The 21,307-nt window shown below is 37.5% G+C and overlaps 1 protein-coding gene across 2 annotated transcripts in view; it reads left to right on the top strand.

Moving 5' to 3' along the window:
- LOC122971713 (zinc transporter ZIP11-like) overlaps window positions 1-21,307 on the top strand; it is a 132,874-nt gene that overhangs the window by 54,946 nt on the left and 56,621 nt on the right. The window contains exon 5 of one of the 2 annotated variants that reach the window (XM_044338455.1): window positions 20,528-20,669. In XM_044338455.1, the coding sequence (XP_044194390.1) occupies window positions 20,528-20,669 (142 nt within the window). The remainder of the gene's footprint in view (window positions 1-20,527; window positions 20,670-21,307) is intronic. The other variant, XM_044338456.1, reaches the window with a different exon arrangement.

Here is a 21,307-nt window from a genome sequence, read left to right as displayed (position 1 = left end):
AGGTTTAGGTCATAGGTTGTCTGCAGCAAAGTTCAGTTTTATATCACAGCACAGTCTCAATAAAAACTGCAGTTTTAGCCACAACATGTAAAATACTACTACGGGAACATTAAAACAAGCTCACTGCAGCAGCTTTGACAGCAGCCATGTGGGAAATCAGATGGTGGGTGGAAATGCTCAAACTGCAAGACAAAATTTCTGACCTGCCAGAAAACCAACTGATCATCTGAAAGCCAGATTAAGCAGGGGCACCACATCCAATGTGAGCCTTTAAAAATCATGAAAAATAGAAATTCAAGCAAAAAGCCACAGAGGAAAGCAGTGACTAAAAATTGTATGGAAAATAAAAAGCTGTTTATCTTGTGCTGTGGTGGTGCTGAACGGAGAGCTCCTGTAAAGTGATAATATACATGTCTAGTTACTATTACTATTATTTACTACTATTTACTATAACTATTACTGAAGACTGGCCAAATGTTCACTTTGAGCTAATTTCTCCACCTCTGTGTCCAACAAAACATACTTGCTTTTCCAAGCCATCTCTGTCACGCAGCCCATATTTTGTTCATACTAAATATGTAAAAACACAATTTGCCTTTTTAGTGCTTAAAGAAGGGCCAACAGTAATCCCTGAGAAGACACGACAAGAGTGTCATATCTATATATTGATCTTTTTATTGATTTACGTAATGACCTGTTTATTATATAAATAGATAAAATGAGGTTGAAGGACATAGAGAAAATAATACAGAATAGCAGGACAGACTATGAGCAAAGATGGATGCATTTGTGTAATTTACGAGAAAGAGAAGGGGGAAAGGGCAAGCATCAACATGTACGGATAATGCTCTCGTATTTCCATTATGTCTGAAAAGCTTATGATAGTTACTGCTCCAGCTCTATTTATTCTCTAGTGCAACAGAAACTTGTCATTTTAGTTTTATTCACTGTACAAATGGTTTTGCTGGCGTGTGTTTGATTTACATTCTCTACTTGATCAGGCATGTCTCAAGGGACTTTACACAGCTTTTCCAATATTTAACAAATCAACAACCTTCCCACCAACATAAAACAAAAGAAAACTAAACAAAGTGCTGTTATGGTTACTTGTGCCATTTTTCAGAATGAGTTGTAGCTGCAAAATATTCGATATTAGTCTTCTCTAAAAGCATCTGTAAACTGTAAATGCATGTTGGCTGTAACACACCACACAATCTGTTATATTTATTATGAGGGTATTTAGGATACTTAGAACTAAATTCATCTAGCTCTCATTTTTCAAGTGAAGTCCCTTTGTTAAAACATTCCTTGTAATTGATGGGAAAAAGATGAGATATTGATAAAGACGGGAGAGGAAATAAAGAAGGGGGCTCTGACAGAATGAGATCAACTTTGAAAAGAATTATCTGGCGGTGTTGAGATTTGTCACGTCTTTATGTCTTACCCTGGCAAAATAAACATCCAGTGTGTGATGGGTAGGGAGTGCCAATTATACTAAAATATCAAAGAGAAGCATGTTAATTTAATGGAATAATTAGAAGTACATTACCATATGGAAATGAAGTAGCTTCTTCTGAATCGTATTTTACAGGAACCAGTTAACTGTACAAACACAAAAATGCCTGTAATGTCTTTTAATCTGAACCAACACGACACCAAATACAATATTGTGTATGTGACAGTGTTGTTTTTCCTTGCACTGGCAACATTTCCCCCTGAATGCAGCAAAGGTAAAATTATGTGTTTATTCGTAATGGAGTTGCAGATTACTTGGTGCTCTTCTCTGGCTCTTGCTTTGTATGCATAAGAGTCCTCTCTATCATCACTGAACTGGATATATCACTATGAAAGCAATAACTGCTATTTGTCAGTAGGACTTTTTTGTATTTCTACCAAATTACATTTAATGTACTAGTATGTTAGTGTGAGTAAGAGAGTGGAAAACATTTTAACAAAAGAGAAATGGGATCTTGGGCGAATAAAACTGTTAGGTGTGCACTAAAGAAGCATTACGAGAGGAAGAGGATTTTTTTTTTGAAGATTTATGAAGCTACAGTATTGTAGACTTTACTCCAGTGTGAGTCTTCTCTCAGCAAGATGAGATGTGTCTTTCAGGAGGAGAGTGTAAAGAATTCTGAGTGAGCTCAAGGATGTTTTCTTACGTATGCACCTTCAAATTAAAGGATGTAAAAGCAGCAGACGTGCATCACGACTGTCTAAAAGGCAGGTGCAAAAATAGAAACAAGAAAAAAGTACAGAAAGTTGTTTTTTTGTTTTTTTTTCTAAATCAGTTGCTATATGTCATAGTTAGAGGTATCAGGCAACACTTGAGAAGGCTATCATAAACATATGAACATTTGAAAACCTGTCTCTATCACTTTGGATTCACATGCATCCATGGTTGCGTTTCCATAGTCATTACAAGATATGAAAAAATTGCGAAAAAGTTGCATGCCATATAGAACAGGATTATCACACTATTGCTGAAAGTCAAATTAAAGTGAAATGGCAGCAAGTATTTGGCCAGCACAAATCCTATTAGTGTGTAGGTTTAGCTTCTCTCTCATTAGAACTTGGAATAATTTTCCTTTGCATTAGAACTCTTTGCATTTTTTAACATTGACTCTTACTGGTCTTACTGTTAATCCGCCAAGACATTGAGATTTTGTCAACAATCTATTTATTTCTTAGAATAGTGTTACTCTTCTTGAGTGGATGTATAATAGAAGTGCAGCTTGGATATCAGCGTCATGCATAAATATGCCAAGTCACTGTGTTTCATTGTCATTCAGTGCCAGTTGTCATAGCGTGTTTGTTTTGTCTTTGCCCACCACTGATGTGTTTCTTTTTGTTTCAATGATCAGTGACAAAATTGCTGCCTTGTATGCTTTCTGTCATAAGAGGATGCCGTCAGTAATTGTTTTGACAAAGTGACTGATTGATTGTTCAAACTCAGGGCAGGAAACTCTTAGTTGAATAAGAACCACTGCTGTAGTGATCTTTAGCATCGCCCTGTTGCATCAGTGAAATTAAAATGAGCATCACAATTTACTCTCGTGAATTGCCTGTAAGATTTTATACAACTACAGAACTACAGATTTTATAGAACTACACAAAACATGCTCATAATTTGCGTGAAGCATGACTAGATATGCTTTATTGTATAGGCACAGAAACTCAACAGCATGTAACCTGGAGCTTCCCATAAGCTGAACTTTTATTGCCTGTAAGGCTTTGATGTTTGGTTCTGCCAGGTATTTCCACTGTGTTTTACAAAGCAGAATGTTTGTTTCTAATATATTGAAAAAGTACACCACTTCAGTTATAGCCTATACCATGAAAAAGGCAACGGGACAGACATCGTCATTTTTATGCGATGTAGCACATTTGTGGGACAGACAATGATGGAATAAGTGGTGCTAATATTGATTTTCTTTCACGTTTACACTTAATGACTTTTAAATGTCACTATCAGTTAATTATTGAAGGGCCCACCCGCAGGAGGAAGTCGATAGAATGGAGCAGAGAGTGAACAAGACCAGCACTGGATTAGCTCCCACCTAACTGATGAGCTCTCCAGAGCCGGGTGTGTCCCTCAAGACAGGTTGGCTGCTGGTCATGCTCTCTTTGTCCTCCCGCTGCTTGATTCTCTCCTGAATCACAAGATTAGGACATGCAGGTGAAGAATCCGGTATACTGTAGAACTGACTGCAGGTTGCAGTGCAGTCCTCTCTGTCCGTTTTTCTTTCCTTCAGAAGAAAGTAAATGTACTTCACTTCTGAAAAAAACAGTGATTTTGAAAATACCTTTGATACCCAAACCTTACTGAGAATTGTAATTAAACTAGTAGCAAACTCCCCAACACTGTGCATACAGTCTACAGTTTACACAAACACATAATGAGGCAGCAAAACAGACACGTCTGATGTTCTGGATCAGACCATCACCTTGCAGTGCTCAGCTAAACACACGTCCTGCTGTATTAATGCCCCCGCTGCAAACAAGCTGTTACATTGCACACATCCCCGAGAGCACTTGGAACTTAGTGGATTTAGTATCTCCTCCAAAGCATTGCCGAAATTGAGTTCCAGGAACACACCCCAAAGCACCCGGAGAACAGTGGAAACAAAAACAAAACCTGTGACAATGGTTAGATGTTCAGTTATAAGTTGCCACGTCCCCATAGTGGAAAAAGCCTACTAGTAACAAGGGATTCAGCTACAGAATAACTGACTTTCTTTCTGAATTGTGTCTCTTATCTATCTGCACCACTTTGAAGAAACCTTTTCAGTCAATACACAGACACAGTTAATAGTTTTATAAAAACTTAAACCCAAGTATGCACTCCTTCTGGCTTTTCTCTGTCTCCGTTCCTTCATCTTCCTTTCTCTCTAGAGCCCATTTTATCCTTAGAGACATATTTGAATGTGTTTTTTATCATTGTAGACACGTCATTTCTCAGCCGTGATAATATGAGGAAGGATCTGATGGTGAAGAGGGATTTAAGGAAGAGATTTTATGTGTAGTCTTGAAGTCTTGAAGATAAGCAAAATCTTAAACTTAAGTTGTCTTAAGTTATGGCCTTAGATGAGAGATCTCTGTAACACATTGTCTCCCATGGAATCTTTTTGTTGACTTCCTGTACCTCAATCCTCTGGTGTAATCACTGATCAGGTGGTTACAGTGTGTTGAGTTTCTGAAAGTTGCTGAAATTCAGAGAAGAGAGGCAAACTCCCAGTATTGTGTGAAATAATTTAGACCCCAGAGAGAAACTGCAATAAAAAAAATAGGTATTTTGGAAGCCCAGAGGTGCAGCAGGATAAAACTGTTCTCTGTACTTTTGAAAGTTTAAAGAATCTGTGAGGACAGTAGACTTTGCAATCCTCAACCTATTTTTTTTTCTTTTTAGTTGCTAGTTGGGGTGCAAAATATTTCCTTCAGTGGGTTCTGTCATTGTAAATAAGTTCACATTTCTGTGGATGGAAGGCTAATTGATGTTTAGTAAGTTCCTTATATGCATTTTTTGTAATGTGTATTTTAGAAGTTTTGGTTTAGCACTTATTGCCTTTGCCTGTTTTCTTTGCCAACAAGTGTGAATTTACAGCAATTTTTTTAGAACCCAACATTTTTGTAGTGCAAGAAACAAACAACAAAGAACAAAGAAAGAAAGAAAGAAATTCGCAGGAGACTCAGAGAATATAGTAGATGTGTTTACAAGTGAATGCGTGATAAATGAGGCAGATGAATCCCTCGGTCACACAAACCGACTACTGTGAGTGGAAACATAGTCTATATGTTTCCCTGTTTGGAACACAGGATGCACTGAGGATGGAAGTAAGTGTTTATCAGGAAAACACAGAAAGAGATTGACTGTTGGACCCCCAAGATTTGTTGCTATATACGAACACACTCTCATTTAACTCATTAATTATTCCAGCCGGCATTCCACTTATTACCCCTGTCAACGTGGTTCCTGGTGTGTGTTTGGTTCATTCAATTTGTGTGTGTTTATTAAAAGGCTGTACTTCATTTGATATCATTGTCATGTGTTTTCTCAAGCTTCTCCTTCAAATCACTCTTCAACTTTCTCATTGCGGTAAGTAGAAAGGCTTTAAGTGGCAGATCAAAGAGATGACACTGCCTGACAGGAGAGTAGTTTAGAGAGGTGTCACAACCTTCAGTCTTTGCTTTTCGTGTTCATGTTGTTTTCCTCTTCATATCTTTTCTTTGCGGATTTATAAGTTCAATGTTTTCTCCTGAACCCTTCTTTTCTTGGGCTTTACTGCCATTTCTGTGTATATAAAACCCGGCTTGGATGCTGTGAAATATGGCTCTGAGTTTTCTATGAGGCTGAAGGTGTTGTAGATGTCAATTGTGGACTTTATTCTTGTGCCTTCGTGTCTATTCTTGTTATCATAAGAACATATTTGTCATAAAATGGCCAAAGTTTGATTCCAAATCAAACAGACGGAGGATGGATAAGATGAATGGTGACGTTATTGGGAGAACAATGCATCCCATCAAAACAGTGCAATATATTATAGCTAAACCCACTGTCTCATTTCAGCATGCCGGCACTGCTGGCAGGACCTAAATAATCAACCTTCCGGCTTTCCTCTGTTGACACAAGTGTGTTATCAGGTCTGATGAGCCAAAAAGAGACACGTCATTCCTTTGAACGTGGGCATACTGTTATGTGAGCAGTATGAATATACATTTGGGGGTAGGTGATAAAAATAATTATGATGATAATCCATGATCATCACACTGGATTGCATGGCATTCAGAAGTTTTTAGGAATTTGAAAGACACATCCCCATAACTTGTATACTGTTAAGTGATATCACAGAATGTTTATCACAATTCACAGTATTGTAAAAAGTCAATTATTATACTACAGTAGAAAGCCGTAAGACACAAAAGCCATGGTCAATCTCATATTAGTACAGCACAGGGTCATCTGGCAAAAAACTTTTGCCACACCACAAGAAAATGTTATATGGCAAACAAACTGTTAGCCAATCAAATATTTGAAAGGCACATTCCTGGAAGATGACTTTGTATCATGAATAGAAGGGGGAGGATACATCTGACATTTATGTAACTTTCTGAAACCGAGAATCCAACAGGAAATCCCACTTCACACAGTGATTGGCCAGGTGTGCAGAGGTGAGACAGTAAACTGTTTTTGTAACTTTAGCTGTGCTTTCTTACTTAACATAACTACTATACTCACAACCAAATTCCACACTAGGAATGCCTTCAAGAAGAGACAGTCTGAGTGTGTGTGCCTTCAAGTATTGCCATTTGGAAACTGCTATAAATATTTTTGCCTTTTGAGATGATCAGACAGTGGGATTATCCCACTGTTTACCTGTTGATTTGAGTTTCAAATTATTGCCACTGTGATAACTGAGTTGTAAAATTGTCTGATAAGCCTTCAAACATATGGCTCTGTTACTCCAACTGGCCTACCTTGATCTTATTTTATTGTTTTATCAGTACCTGATGCCACAGGCTCCTTCCAACACAGCTCCTTGTGTGAACGGGTGGGTCTTTTTTTGATGCATTGCTGTTTTTTGTATTTTGAAATATGAAACTGGAATGAAATAATGTGTGGAAAGGTTTAAATCAGTAAAATAACAGAGGTGAAAAGCAGTTTAGTTGCATAAAAGCAGAGAAGGGATGTGATTGCTCAAAAACGATTTATTTCTGCCTCCTAATTTGGAATAACATAATTAGTAACTAGGGCTGGGTGATATGGCAAAATATATAATCATGATATTTTTTTCCGTCATTGATCAATATCGATATTTATCACAATATGTAATTTGATAATGCTGCCAGTTTGAAGAGTATCCTGATAATGACTGAAGCCTGAAGAAACCAGAGGGTCCATTAGTTAAACTTTAGAATAGTATATTAACATAAAAGATAGAAAAACATAATGTCAATATTTAACTTTGCCAACATGCTTTATTTGCCTAATAAAACAATATAAGTTAGCTTGCCTTGTAACCTATTAAAATAATGTAAAAACTAAAAGCTGTTACTACTATTATATCAAATTCCTTTGGCCACTTCTCAATTTTAGAGGTAGAAATCTAAGTAAAAAATGCAAAATTTTAATCCAGCCATTATGGTACATCTTTATTTGTATATATACAGTGTATATAAAGCATGTGTACATATAAAAACCTCTTCATTTATCTTACTGACTGTTAGTGGGTTGCCTTATGTTGTTACTTAGCTTTGTGCTTAGCCTAGCTTAGCAGTTAGCTTTGTGAATCCACAGTCAAAGCAGCCTAGTAACAGCAGAAGCAAGATGATGGAAGTCCTTCTTTCTTAGAAGTAAATTTGGTGATTGGTGCAGCCACCAGTATTGATTGGGACAGTAGTCATCAATTCATGAACGTGTCATATTGAAATATCACTTTAACGGGAGTTTATTCTATGGGCTGATGTATGGACTGAATTATTTGAACATCACAGACACATTGCTGCTACTGTGATTGCTGCCACCATTTTCTTCACCACAGGATATCAATCACTTACACACAAGCTGCTATACTGACCTACTGTAAGTAGGGATGCCCCCACGCACACAAAAGCATGATTGCCAATGTACAGACTCCCAATGGTCTTGAAAAGAAATGTAAACAGTAGGGGTCCACAGAATAACATTTACTGTAAAACTTTTACTGTTGGGATTATATATCACTGACACACTTTCAGGTACCAGAATGTATTGTACTACAGCTGCTGGAGATGGTGTATCTTGACTTCACATTACCTCGTTGCCCTTTTTATTCACATAACTTAAAATGACAGAAAATGTTAATACATTTCCAAAAATACTGTATAAAACAAAATGCAATTGAGATTACTAGTTGCTCTTTTAAAGAATCCAAATGTTTGAGTGAATTGAGTTTGGATGGACCTCATTGGAGACTCAGAAAGAACTGGAAAATGAGCAATGATGATGCTGTCAAGTATCTTTAAAGGAACAGATTTACATTTTGGGAAATTAGCTTATTTGTTTTCTAGCCAAGAGTTATCTTAGGAGATTGATGCCACTCCCATGTCTGTACGGTAAATACGAAGCTACTGCCAGAAGTTAGTTACCTCACTGTAGCTTAGCACAAAGACTGGGAACAGGGGGAAACAGTCTGGCTCTGTCCAAAGGAAATAAAATACAATAGAAATGATTGGCTGATTTTTCAACAAAAGTCTGTTATTTGAGTATGATACACACACTGCCTGTAGGCTTGAAAAATGACTCTTAAATTACTTGCTTTTTTTGCTTCAGTTAGCTTGGATTCACAGCAGTGACATTGTGTTCCTTTAATCCTGTGAAATGTGTGTCTTTCATTATGTCTCCAAGTCTCAAGTCGCTTTACAGGATGTCACTTTTACATCATCATCATCATTATCACCATCCCCTCTCAGATGTCAACAGGATCCACACCTTATTACACATGCCAATGTGCGTGCGTGTGTGTGTGTGTGTGAAAGCCTTTGTGTGTTATGTGTAAATGTCAGTCCTCTCAAAATGAGACTTTAGTCTCCACCAGTCTAACAGCTCATTAATTAAGAGCTGTGTGCCAGACCAGGACACATCATTTTATCTGGCAGGATGTCAGCCCCCATGCATGCACTCTCTCTCTATCACACATACACACACACACACACACACACACACACACAGTTTCATGCTGATAATGACATGTCTACCTCTTCTGAAAAGTTGCTTTAGTATGTTTGCGTGTGTCTGTATGTGTGATCGTTTAAAGGTCACAAAAACAGAAAGATAAAGAAGTGGACAGTCTGCATGTGTGCTGTAAATCCATGTGCCTATCGATAGAGAGGCAACAAGATTGAGGTTTCTGTGTGTTGGTGTGTGTGTGTTTGTACTACTGTATGTTGATTAAGCTTTCATGTGACAGTAATTACTCATGTGGTTAATGAATGCAGATTTATCATTGTATCGTCTCATTCTTTTTGAGTAATGCATAATAAATATGCACAAACAACACAGAGATGCATTTAGAGGATGATCTATCAATAGGCCGTGGGTGGAAATACAACTACAGCGTACTGCTCTACTGTAGTCCAAATTTTTATTGAGTAGAAGTAAAATTACTGAAAACCAACTCAGGTGAAATTGGCTGTTTTAAAACGCCCTTTGGTGAAAGTGAAACAAAAGGTGCACTGTTGATACTCAGCTATCAGGTGACAGAGAGCAAAAGTACATCGACAGAAATGAAGTAATTTACTTGCAAATAGAGAAATATACTGTAGAGACTTTGATTGTGTTTAGATGATTGCTCTGATCAAAATAGCCTCTGGGGATAACACCTAATGCATGCTGAAGACAAATCTGTTTTTATCAGCTTTTCGATAGTGCTTAACTGGGGAATTATTGCATTATTAACACTCACAGCCCTACACTGTACTAATTAACCAAAGTGTTTGCAGGGATTAATTCCCAAACATTACACACCCATTTTGAGGATCCCCAGCTGATCTTTTCTGTTTTCATAAAGGAAAGAAACAAAGAGGAAAATGTGTGTATGCTCTCATGTTAAACTCCCATTGTGCATACACCTTTGAAAACAATGTATTTTATTGTTTTTATATTGGTATACCAGTAGGTTTACATTAAAAAGTCAGTAATATACCATCATTCTAAATCAGTAAATTTAAAGCAAAGTTTTAAAGTTATATGCATGAAAACAGGCTGTGCCTTTTAAGGCATCTACATCCAAAAGGATTTATTTCACTTTAACATTCAGTAGTCACCAGTAATATGATTTCTCAGCGACAACATGTCACCATTGAAAATCTTTAAGACTTTTCCACACCAGTAGGAAACAGACTCCTGATCTTGTTAAATATTTAATCAGGTGCCTTGGTGCGTATAAACAACCTTTCACTTTTTGATTTGTGCCGTCTGTGACACAGTGATACAGTTTGATGCTAGCACACTGACAAGTACATTAACAAGTACATTAACTCTTACCATTGGGATAATCTTTTCTTTCCATGTTGGGGTGCAAAATATTTCCTTCATGCATGTTTTAGCCACCAGTTGCCCTCTTACAAATTTGCAAAGTGCAGGCAAACATTAACACAAAGAACATATTTAAGAGAGTGAAGTTGAGAAAAACAGCATTTTTGGGCTGATCCAGCAAACCATGTAACAAAAAGAAAGCTTGTAATGCTTTAATTTTATGCATTTTTCAGGTTATTATATACCTCAAAAGTCACTGGCCTAGTCCACACACTTAAAATGCAGATACTGCACTCTGCCTTTAGACAGTGTTCAGGTTATTCAAGGGAGTATTGACAAAGACAAACTGTTCTGTAATCTTTCTCATCATTTTGAGCTAGTTTGTTTAAAGGAATACTTATTTACACTGTCTTGCTAGCTTAGCCCAGCAAAAACTTTGAAAATAAAGGGAAACTGCTAGCCTGGCTCTGTCTAAAGGTAACAAAATCTGCTTACCAACACCTCTCATTACCACATGACGAGAGGTGTAAAAACCGAAGTGTAAAAACAACAATTTGCCATTTACGGGGTACATTTGACCGCAAGCAGTTGCTCGGCAACTAGTGGAGACTCCTCCTTCCTGCTCTCAGCAAGAAAACAATTAAGCATATTTCCCAAATGCCAAACTATTCTTCAAGAAAATACATTATTGTGATTGTTTTAAGCGGTGAAGGTAGCCTGTGGAGTTTCATAGCTCATGATTAAATGTGATGTATCTCTATTTTGATATGTCTATCCATCTGCTATTAATATTTCTATTGACACTGATAAAATACATTAATCTCTTAAATACATTTAAATATGTGATTTCAAGGAAGCTTAACCATAACAAATTGTTGGCCTTAACTGCTACCTCACTAAGCTAGGCTAGTTACCTTTTAGCACTACAGGTTTAGCTATTTATTTTTCCCGCATTTAGCTACTGCCTAACTTGGATGTCTTAGTAAAATACCAATTTTGTTGGTTCATGAAAATTTGTAATTTTTTCAATTTCAGATAACAGCGAAGATAAAAGGCTAGTAAGTTTAGGTTTGGCTAAAGTTAGCTGATATTGTGCAGTTATTGTGTTATGGTTTGGTTTTTAGCTCAGTTTTGTAGTATTGTATTACACAGTAATTTCTAACATAAAATACTGAGAAGTCAGCTTCTGGTCTTAACTCACTTTTAACCAAATATACATATAATTCTATTGTTTTGGCTTCGTAGGGCAGCATGTGTAGCTATTTGACTTTTTTTCTAAATTCTTCAGTCTCCCTTGAGTTGTTTTGATACCAAAGCTATTTAAATTTAGGACATGCAATGGCAATTTTCACTTTTCCAACAGGTTTAGTGTTGATACCAGCTGAACATTTGTGATGCCTTTTATGATAAGTGACTGATGCTTTTTGAACCATGTAAACTGCAGCGAGTTAGAACCTGGGAAGACTAAATGCATTTGGGCATGAACACCACTGATGTACCTGCATAAATGGATGCAAAACGATGCTGTTCAGCAGAAGATCTGACTTGGTGTTTTGTGATCTGGCCACTTTCTCAGCATTCTTCTGATTTATCAAGAGAGTCACACTGAGGCACTCAAGCATTTAGCTGCAGGAAAGAGTCATTTATCCTCCTTGCCTGGCCGCTAACTGCTCTGTCTTTGTCTTAATGATAAATGATAGTTGAAGCAGCCTTAAAAGCACTTCTCAATTTTAAGCTTCACTGAAAGAACAAGTCAATTATTTTTTGAGTTTTTAAGGTTTTTATATCATTCTGTAGCTTCACATTAGTTTTCCATATGTATTCAAATCTGAAAATTCAAATTTTGGTCGAAGTACGTTTGTTTTAGCATCAAAATGCTATTTTCCCAAGCCCTTCTAAAAACTTTTTCCCACATGACATAGGTTTCTGCATGATGACGTTCCCGCATATAAACCGATATAAAACCTCCTAGCCGGCCTAGCCAGTAGTCACAGATACGGACTGAGCACTCACTGTTGCTGCTGCTTTACTAAACGTGCCAACAGACACACACAGACAGAGCTCTGGCTCTAACCCACATTGCTGCTTTTTCCTAACAGCTGAGTGGGCGTTTCAATTTGAAAAACCCAGAAAGGAACGCAGGTGGCTTTGTCCTTGAACTATTTTTGCTGGGGGTGATCATTTTAGGAGCAAAGCTAAATAAAATAAAACAGATATGTTTTAGAGTTGAATTTGTTGCAATTTCCTGAAACAGTCAAAGCTGAGCATTATGTGTACTCCTGCTAGTATAATTTATTTGCATATTAATGTGATAACCGCTACCCAAGGTATAATAGGATGTTATGGAAAAAGGCCTGCTGTCTCATTGTATCCCTCCCTTGATTATTTCTAAATGTCAGATGTTCAGTCAGGTTAGAAAAGGCCATTGAACGGTTGCGTCTCTATGGCCGACATCATTGGCTAAAATGTCTATCAATGAAGAGGATGACAGACTGACTGGTAATTTGCTGGTGGAAACAAAGCACGGTTCAACATTTATTTAGATGCAAATGAATCCACTAAAAAGGCAAATGAAAGAGGGGGAATGCATTACTGCACTCTTCTCTTAATACACGTGTGATTGGGGAGCATTTATTTTAATAGCTCTGCGATGAAGAGTTGACTTCCGGTTGTGATTACAGTTTCGAGGTCTTCTCTAATAACAGTCCTGGTGACCTCTCCATCGGCTGGAAAGGTGGGAATTTGGATTGGAGTTGCTTGCTTTAGACGCTATCATTCAGATTCAGTACAAGGGTTGGTTTGAAAAGGGCAGTGACACGCTGTGCTGTTGTTAGTTAAAACGAATAAAATTACTGCAAGGAGAACTTGTTTCAACGTGATTTCAGAGGTGTAATTTTCAAAGGTGGCATTGTCAAACCCACAGTTTATCAAATTGCAACATTCAGGTTCCCAAATGTCTCACAATCCCATCTTTTTATTTGATTGTCTATAGAACTTTGTAAGCTGGTAGTGTGAGTAGGCACAGATGTAGTAATGCACTCTGTGGCGGCTATATTGGAAGCCGTCAGGTGATGGATGACAACATATGGATGTGTGTGTTACTTGTGGGTTCCTTTTTGAAAATAACATTAGCGAGAAGCCAGTCATGGCGTTTTTAGTCACCAGATTGAACGCTCTGTTTACAGGTCATAACTGACAGTATGAGTCTGAGCTGAGCTTGCTGGCTTTCGTTCCTTCTGTGTTGTTAAATTAAACTTGGCCAGTATGGCGCCAGTCTGAACAAATAATCTGACTAATCTACATACAGGTGAAATGCAGATGGAGTGATTATTCAAACATGAAGGTAATTTGCTTTGATAGTCGTGTGCTCCAGTTTTGATATAAAGTGAGTAGAGTAGAAACTTGAAATCATGATTAATGACTTTATGGTTTCTTGGCACAACACTGTGACACTGAAGGCCAGTTTAGACCAAAGATTCACAATTAGGTGAGTTGAAACTTCCAACTATTTGCAATGCAAGTCTGCAACGTTCTGAAACCTGCAGGTTTACATTAGATAGGGTATAGTTTCCATAGCAACAACTCTCTGCACTTCCATTCTAACTGCTGGCTTTTCAGGCTTTTTTGTAGCTCGATAGTTTGTATCTTCTTAAAATATGAATGAGGGTAGTGATAATGATAATGAATTACTTGCTACAGTTGCAATTCTAGCATTAATGGAAAAAATATTTTTTAAAAACATGAGGGTCGAGAATTTGGAGCCGTTACAGTAAATTTTAAGGCTTGTGTCATTCAGACACGGCTGTTACTCAAACAAATTGATGAGGTGATCCTCTCTTTTCCAAAATTGCCTTTTCAACCAGCTGACAGATTGTAACTGACTTGACCAGCTGACTTCACTGCCAGCTGATTGGCTGTTGAAACAGGGGATGTGCCTTACATTCTAAAACCAGCTACTGACGACTTGACAAGCTGACTCGCAGGCGACGCCAGCTTGAGTCGAACTGAGACGGGCCATTTTACACTGCTGCAACTTTTCCCTGCAACGCTCTAAAATGATTTCATCTCGACACAAATCTTTGGTGTAAACTGGACTTCAGATGTAGCTGAGAATCAGTTAATACTGAAGGGCTCCATGTGTAAGGTTGCTATTAACAATTATCTTCATCTTCAAGTTGCTTCTTTTGTCCAACTAACATTCCAATTACTGTCACATATGACAAAGAATAGCAGAAAATCCAAGGGAATATTTGTCACTTTTTGCTTGAAAAATGACTTCAAAGTAATCAAAGTAGTTGCCGATTCATTTTCTATCAAGTGACAAATCAATGAATTGTCCAGTGGTTCCACTCTACATGTTATCTGTCACACTCACAATACCAAAGCTTGTAAAATGTGGTCCGTCATGCCAGAAAATTGCAGATAATGGTATAAATAGAATAAAAAATATTATTATTATTATTTTATTTTATTATTTGAAATAATGGTGCAATATACTCAAACATGTTTAACCTTATCTAAACTTGTATCTTTCAAGCATTGCAGAATATGCTGTAAGCTCTGTAAGTTCTTTCAATACGTGCTTTTCTCTCAGACGTGTCTAATTACAACATCACCTTGATCCATTGGTGCCTTTCTAAGGAATTGTGCAGCCATGAAAATATGAAAAATATGTTCACGTATGGATTAAGACATCAAAAGCAAACTGCCTGAAAACCTGCATTTTCAAGGTTTTATCTTATGGAGATGTTCATGTACTCTGATAGATTTGATTTTGAACTCAAGTACCGCATCGACAAACAGCAAATGTCAACAAACCTGTGTAGCTCTCTCTGTTATCCGTGTGGAAGGAAATCTCTCTGGCAGGAAATAATCAGTTTTTCCTTGAAGACTTTTAAAGGTCTTCTGGTTGATATATGGGCACCAGTTAGGTTTTTCTCTACTTGAGGAAGTTGATCTCCATGATCAAATAGACTGAGGCTGGTCAATAATATGAAGTGGAGATAGCGGGAGTGTATATATCAGAGCTCACAAGTCATGGAGAGAGTGGCCGTGTAGATGTGTTCCTCATGTGCTTGAGTGTGTTGACATGTGTGGTAGGGTGTGAGTTTTTAAGGAAGGGTGGGGGGTGAGTTGCCTCTTTGACTTTTTTCTCCTCTTTCTCAACTTATGCCTTCCTCAACAAACTGTGACAAGTCCTCTGAGACATCTCTGCTGCTGCAGTTTTCACACAGAATGAATCACATATACATCAGATAGCTGGATTTCTTTCATATAGAATCCTACTATGGCACATGAAGATCTGTACTCTAGACATCAACAGACTCTTCTCGACTCGAGGAGGGGTGGGCGGATTAATCTAGCCGAGTTGGTGAGTGAGCTTGTAAAGCACACTTAAATCCTATATATGTGCAGTTATATGTGTGATTTAACAAAATTCTCTGTACGCCATTTTTGCTGTTTAACCTCAAAGATGTTTTCATTTTTTTGTCAGGTAAAATATTTCATTATATCTTCAGCAGGAATGCCAATTTTTCTAAGTAGAGGCAAAATAAAATCCGCACAGTTTATGCAAATAAACTTTTTTTGTTGTTTTTGGTAAAGGACTGCCAATAAAAATGCACTGATTTTCAGCCAGTGAGCCTCCGCTACCACCGCCTCCAGCTGGGACAGTGTCCAACACTGTGATCTGGTTTGTGGTTGCTTTCACTAAGCTGAAAGGTCACAACTAAGGTTTCTCTACCGTTTATAGACGAGGTTTTTTATTGTTCATCCAACTTGTGTCAAATTTGTATTAATGCTGAAAACACATAAGTCTATTGTTAAGATGACTGCATATAGTCAGCCAATAAAAATGTGTATATATTTCATGTCACATTTTGCATTTAGAGGATACAGTGTGGAAGTTTAATGTTATTTCTGTTTTTGTTGTTTTGTTCGACGTATTCAAACCCAAGACATACTGTAAACTCATGGAGCCTCAAGTGTTATTCTAAACCCCTCTTTTCCAAGTCACAAACTCTCTTAACTGCGCAAACTTTGTCGTAAATGACTTGTTTCCACTTGAATAATAATGCTACCTGTTTATGAGTAGGTGCACGTCCAAGTGATTTGATCATTAGTGTAATGGACGCCCCCGAACCGCTAAACGACCAACTGTTTCGCTCTACTTGAGGACAAGTTTCATTCACAATAATGTGACCCAAGAGTAAAAAGAACTTTATACTGTAGAGCTTCAAGTCCTGCTGTCGGAAATCAGCAGAGAAAAACATAACAAGTTTATCAGTGTGGTATTAGTGTCATCAACAATAGTGCCATACTGTGAAGGAAATGAAGAAGGGATGGTCTCATATGAAGTTAAATGCTAAAAATCATCTTACTAATAGAGAGAAGTCCATAACCTAGATGGGAGTTGCTAAGAGAAAGACGAGAGAATGCACTGTAATATATTTGAAGTCACACTGTCAGACAGTGAACAGCTTAAAGAGCCTTTGGCAGCTGTAGTAGAGGAGAATTTTCCTAGCAACTACTAAATTGTAAAAGTTGTCATGCCAAAAAAAAAAAAAAAAAAAAAGAGGGAAGAGATCGATCCTCCATTTACTTTTATTTCAGTGTTCAAATCAGGTTGCAGAGATAGGTGATCCATCACACTGAACATTTTATTGCATTTATTTGGTCAAAGCTACGTTATTATTGAGTGGTAATGTTTGTGGCTTTGAAAATGTTGCTGTGTAAGGAAGGCAAAATCCTCAGCATGTCAGAAAATATGAGAGGTTTGTCAAACAGTTCCTACATTACACTATTATTATATTACCATGTGGCAATAAAGTAACTGACAATAATATAATGTTTTGGCAAATTGGTCACTGATGGATCACAAATTGTCTCAAGTGTTAAATTGGAAACTGAAGTCAGTGGGAAGAAATTGCTGCCTGGAAATTGGAAAAACAATCTACTATAATAGCACATGAGTCAGCGGTGATATAAAAAGTGGGTGATTTGAAGAGAATTCGCTAGCAATGCTAAACAACTTGCATGGTCCTTTAAGGGTAGACTTACTGAAGTTTTAACCATGTAATTGTATTGCTACTGATTCCCTATTTTTTTTTTTTCTTTTTCTTCACTGGGAAGCAATCATAAATAGCCGCATTTCTCTCTGTCATGTAAAAAATAGTGTCATCAGACACATTCCCGTGGCAGCCTGCCTATCGCACCTGCAGGTTTTTGAAATAAGGTGATGAAACAGTCACCATCTGAAGGTGCAGGTACAGAGGAGAGAGAGAGAGCCAGAGAGGTGACTTTCATTGATCATCAGAGCCAGACTGCTGCTGGAATTGTTTTAATGGTGAGCCCAGACCTGCTGATGAGATTGTATCATGGGTCGTCACCAAAGGCCACCATGAGTTAATAATGTCCTCTCAAGTGCATGAACTGTCCCTTTCCATCAGACACACACACACACACACACACACACACAATACATGCTGACGATTACCACATCAATAAAAAATGCTCAAAATTGTACAGTATGCTTGGCTCAGATGCATACATAAATGGGCATTAAAACAGCAAAGATAGAAAATAATGAGTTATGTAATATTTAAAAGATTTCTTTTGTTCTAGCAACAGCCTGTAAAATCCATGTATTATTTAAAACAAAACAATGCAAACTGCCTGCAAATGAATTCATGAGACTCAATGGTGAAAATCTCTGCATTTACATGGATGAAATGATGGATACAAACTTGCAGCAGTTATTTGTGTCTGGTGTTTTCCAGCCTAACGATGACACCGCAACGTCCCCAAATGTCACGCATCACCTCACTCATTCATTTATGCCTGAGCAAACTTCCTCCTCTTTTTTTTTTTGTCCCCCTGTGTGGCGTTCAGGGCTGCATCCTTCTCATACGCCTCATTGCCACTGGCGTAAGTAATAACCAAAGAGCAGCTATGGCAGATACAGACTGGAATGAATTCATGGCTCAAAGGAAATTTTTCCACTTCAATATTTTCTTTTTGTTTGTCCGTACACTCTTTTAACAGCAATCCATATTAATTTTTCTTGTACACAGTTCAATATTTCATAGCAAGTCAACAAATATGTTGTATTGTTTTTCTGGGAGAGAGGAGGGTTAATCGTTGTTATTATTGCAACCATGACGACAAAGGTCACTAAACTTTAAAGTAATCATTTTAACCCAAACCATGATGTTTCCCTAGCCTTAACAAAGTTGTTTTTGTGCCTAAACCTAACCAAATCTTAACAATAGCATTGTAAGACCACAAAATGTTTTTTTTTCTGAAACCTCAATCCTGTCCTGTTGATGTTGTGCAATCAGGAAACACTTATATACGTTGCCCTGGAGAGCATGGACCAATTACATATTTTCTCATATAACCTGGAGGACCTGTTGGTTAATTGGTTTCCATTGAAGTACTTGTTTGTTTGTCCACATACTGTATGCATCTATCATGATTTCTAGAAAACATGCCAGTACACTTTGTGAACTCTGATGAACAAAAAAAAAAAAAAAAAAAGCTCTTCCAGTCTACCTGCTTTTAAGCCAGCTGTGACACACTGGAGGATGAAGTAGGGAGGAGGACTGGAAAGCCTGTAACAATAGAGAGGATGAAATATGGATGCAAAAATTTTTTAGTTTAGTTTTTAGTTTTTTTTTTTAGCCCTCACTTCTAGAGATTACTCATCTAATGGTTTGCTAATGAATATGTGGGCTCTCTGTTTTCATCAAATTGGCCATTTTTTAAAAACCACTCAATTAGGCCCACATCTGTTTGTGGTGCTGCTTCATGGTTCGGTCTAGTGTGTATTGGTTGGCCACAGATAGTGTCTGACATATTTCTTTTTTTTGTTTGTTTGTTTTTTAAATGGGTTTTCTGTTAAAGTTTGATCTTTGTTCTGAATTAAGTGGGATTTAATTTAATTTAATTTTATGTAGTATAGTGTAACTGATCATCAACCAGAAACTTAACAGCACGCTGTCTAGATATTGCAAGCAAAGTGAATAAATTAGAGTACTAACCCAATTTATGTGCAGTAATCTCATTGAGCTATTGGACTGCCTCCTCCAGATTTTGTTCTTTTCAGAGTTTACTTCTCAGAAATCATTGTCCTTAATTAGTCCTCCATGTTCAGAGTAATTAAAATGCTCAATCATTGGCTGTGTTAACAGACACTGATGATTTACTTTGCACCAAGTTACTGCAGTCGCCTGGTTTTGCATTTTGCAATACATCTTACATCCTGACTTGGTCACAATAACCTAAGTAATGAAGTACCTGATTAAGGTGACTGATTACTGCCATGTGACTGTGTTTTCTGTCCATGCAACCTGTCCCTGGAGTAATCAGCACAGGGCAATAGGTAAAACAGGTATTGACAGTAAGTTATTTGCAGTTTCTTATGTTGATTTAAAGTTCCTCGAGGAATTTGAGACAAGTGTGTCTCAAGTCATCTTACCTTGAGAGAAGAGGCTCAATTTGAGTTTGAGGCATGTATTTTGTGACATCAGCCAATCATGGTCCAGTAAGTGTGATGTGGAAATGTGAAAAATGTTTATATATTGATAGATTCTGGATTTTTCAATGAAGGACAAGCATAAAAATGTCATTTTAAGAATTTTTAACCTGTTAATTGAACTTTTTTGGTGGACAAACCACATCAGACACAAAGTATTATTCAAAACAGAGTATTTTTATATGTAATAAAACATGTCTGTGGGGATCTTTAAGGTTAGGGAAAGATGGTGGTTTTGGTAAAATGTTAATAGAATAAACCCATCATTCATTCAACATCATTCAAATCACTGCAAACTTTTTCAGTATTAAACCATGTTGATTGAATAACACAACACCATATGATGCGCAACAGTCAGATCACATCGTAAACTGACCTGAAAACTGAGTACTGTCAGTAGTCAGTGTCAATCTGCTGTACATTAAACAGACTTTAACGTCCTCCACCTCTTTGTCTTTTTTTTTTTCTGTTACCCACAGGGTGTAGGTGCTGACCCCCACATTGCCTTGGCCCTGCCCCCTGAATCCAAGGTGCTCAAAGAGAAAGCAGAGGAGCCCTCATTCCCACTGCTAGACACTGATGAGATGACCATCAGGATAGGTAGAACTGGACCTCACTCAGGCAAGCCTCCCTTCATATACCCACATCAACTGCTACAACATATGCTGGATTGAAAATAAAAAAGTATCATTACATGTCATCACAAAACCATCTACAACTGTAGCCACTGTAGTCCACTTTTACTGAAATGGCATCACTTTTGCTCCAATGAGAAAATGAGGTTTCAGCCATCAGAAGAGGGACTACACTGGCTACTAATGTAAAATCTCACCTGGAACTTCTCTGATGGCTTCTTTTCATCGGCTTTCTAACTGTCCTGATTTTTCCCTATCTGCTTCATCTGTCCCTGTGTAATGCTTCTTAGGTGCTCTTCTAACTTTGAAATCAACTTCAGCAGTGGACACTAACCTTTCTTCATGCAGTCATCACACGCAGTACACGTTAAGTCACGTAAACAATACATATTAATGTTGTCATGCTCGTCTACACTGCGTTTCTTATTTGAAATTATATTTTCTCTCTTGTTTATTTTATGAAATGAAAGATAAGATGCAAGACTAAATTTGCGCAGATGACACAGTAAAGATGAGGAGCTGATAAACACATCTCATCTCCCAACAAATGAAAGGAAGATTATACAGTATCGTGAGGAATCAATTCCACGCTAAGTGCATAACTATCTATGTGACAACAGGGTA

Source organism: Thunnus albacares, chromosome 20 (genome assembly GCF_914725855.1).
Source record: "Thunnus albacares chromosome 20, fThuAlb1.1, whole genome shotgun sequence".
In the NCBI taxonomy this organism is placed as follows: domain Eukaryota; kingdom Metazoa; phylum Chordata; class Actinopteri; order Scombriformes; family Scombridae; genus Thunnus; species Thunnus albacares.
Note: the sequence above shows the minus strand (reverse complement) of the source record. Positions and strands in the feature narration are given on the sequence as shown.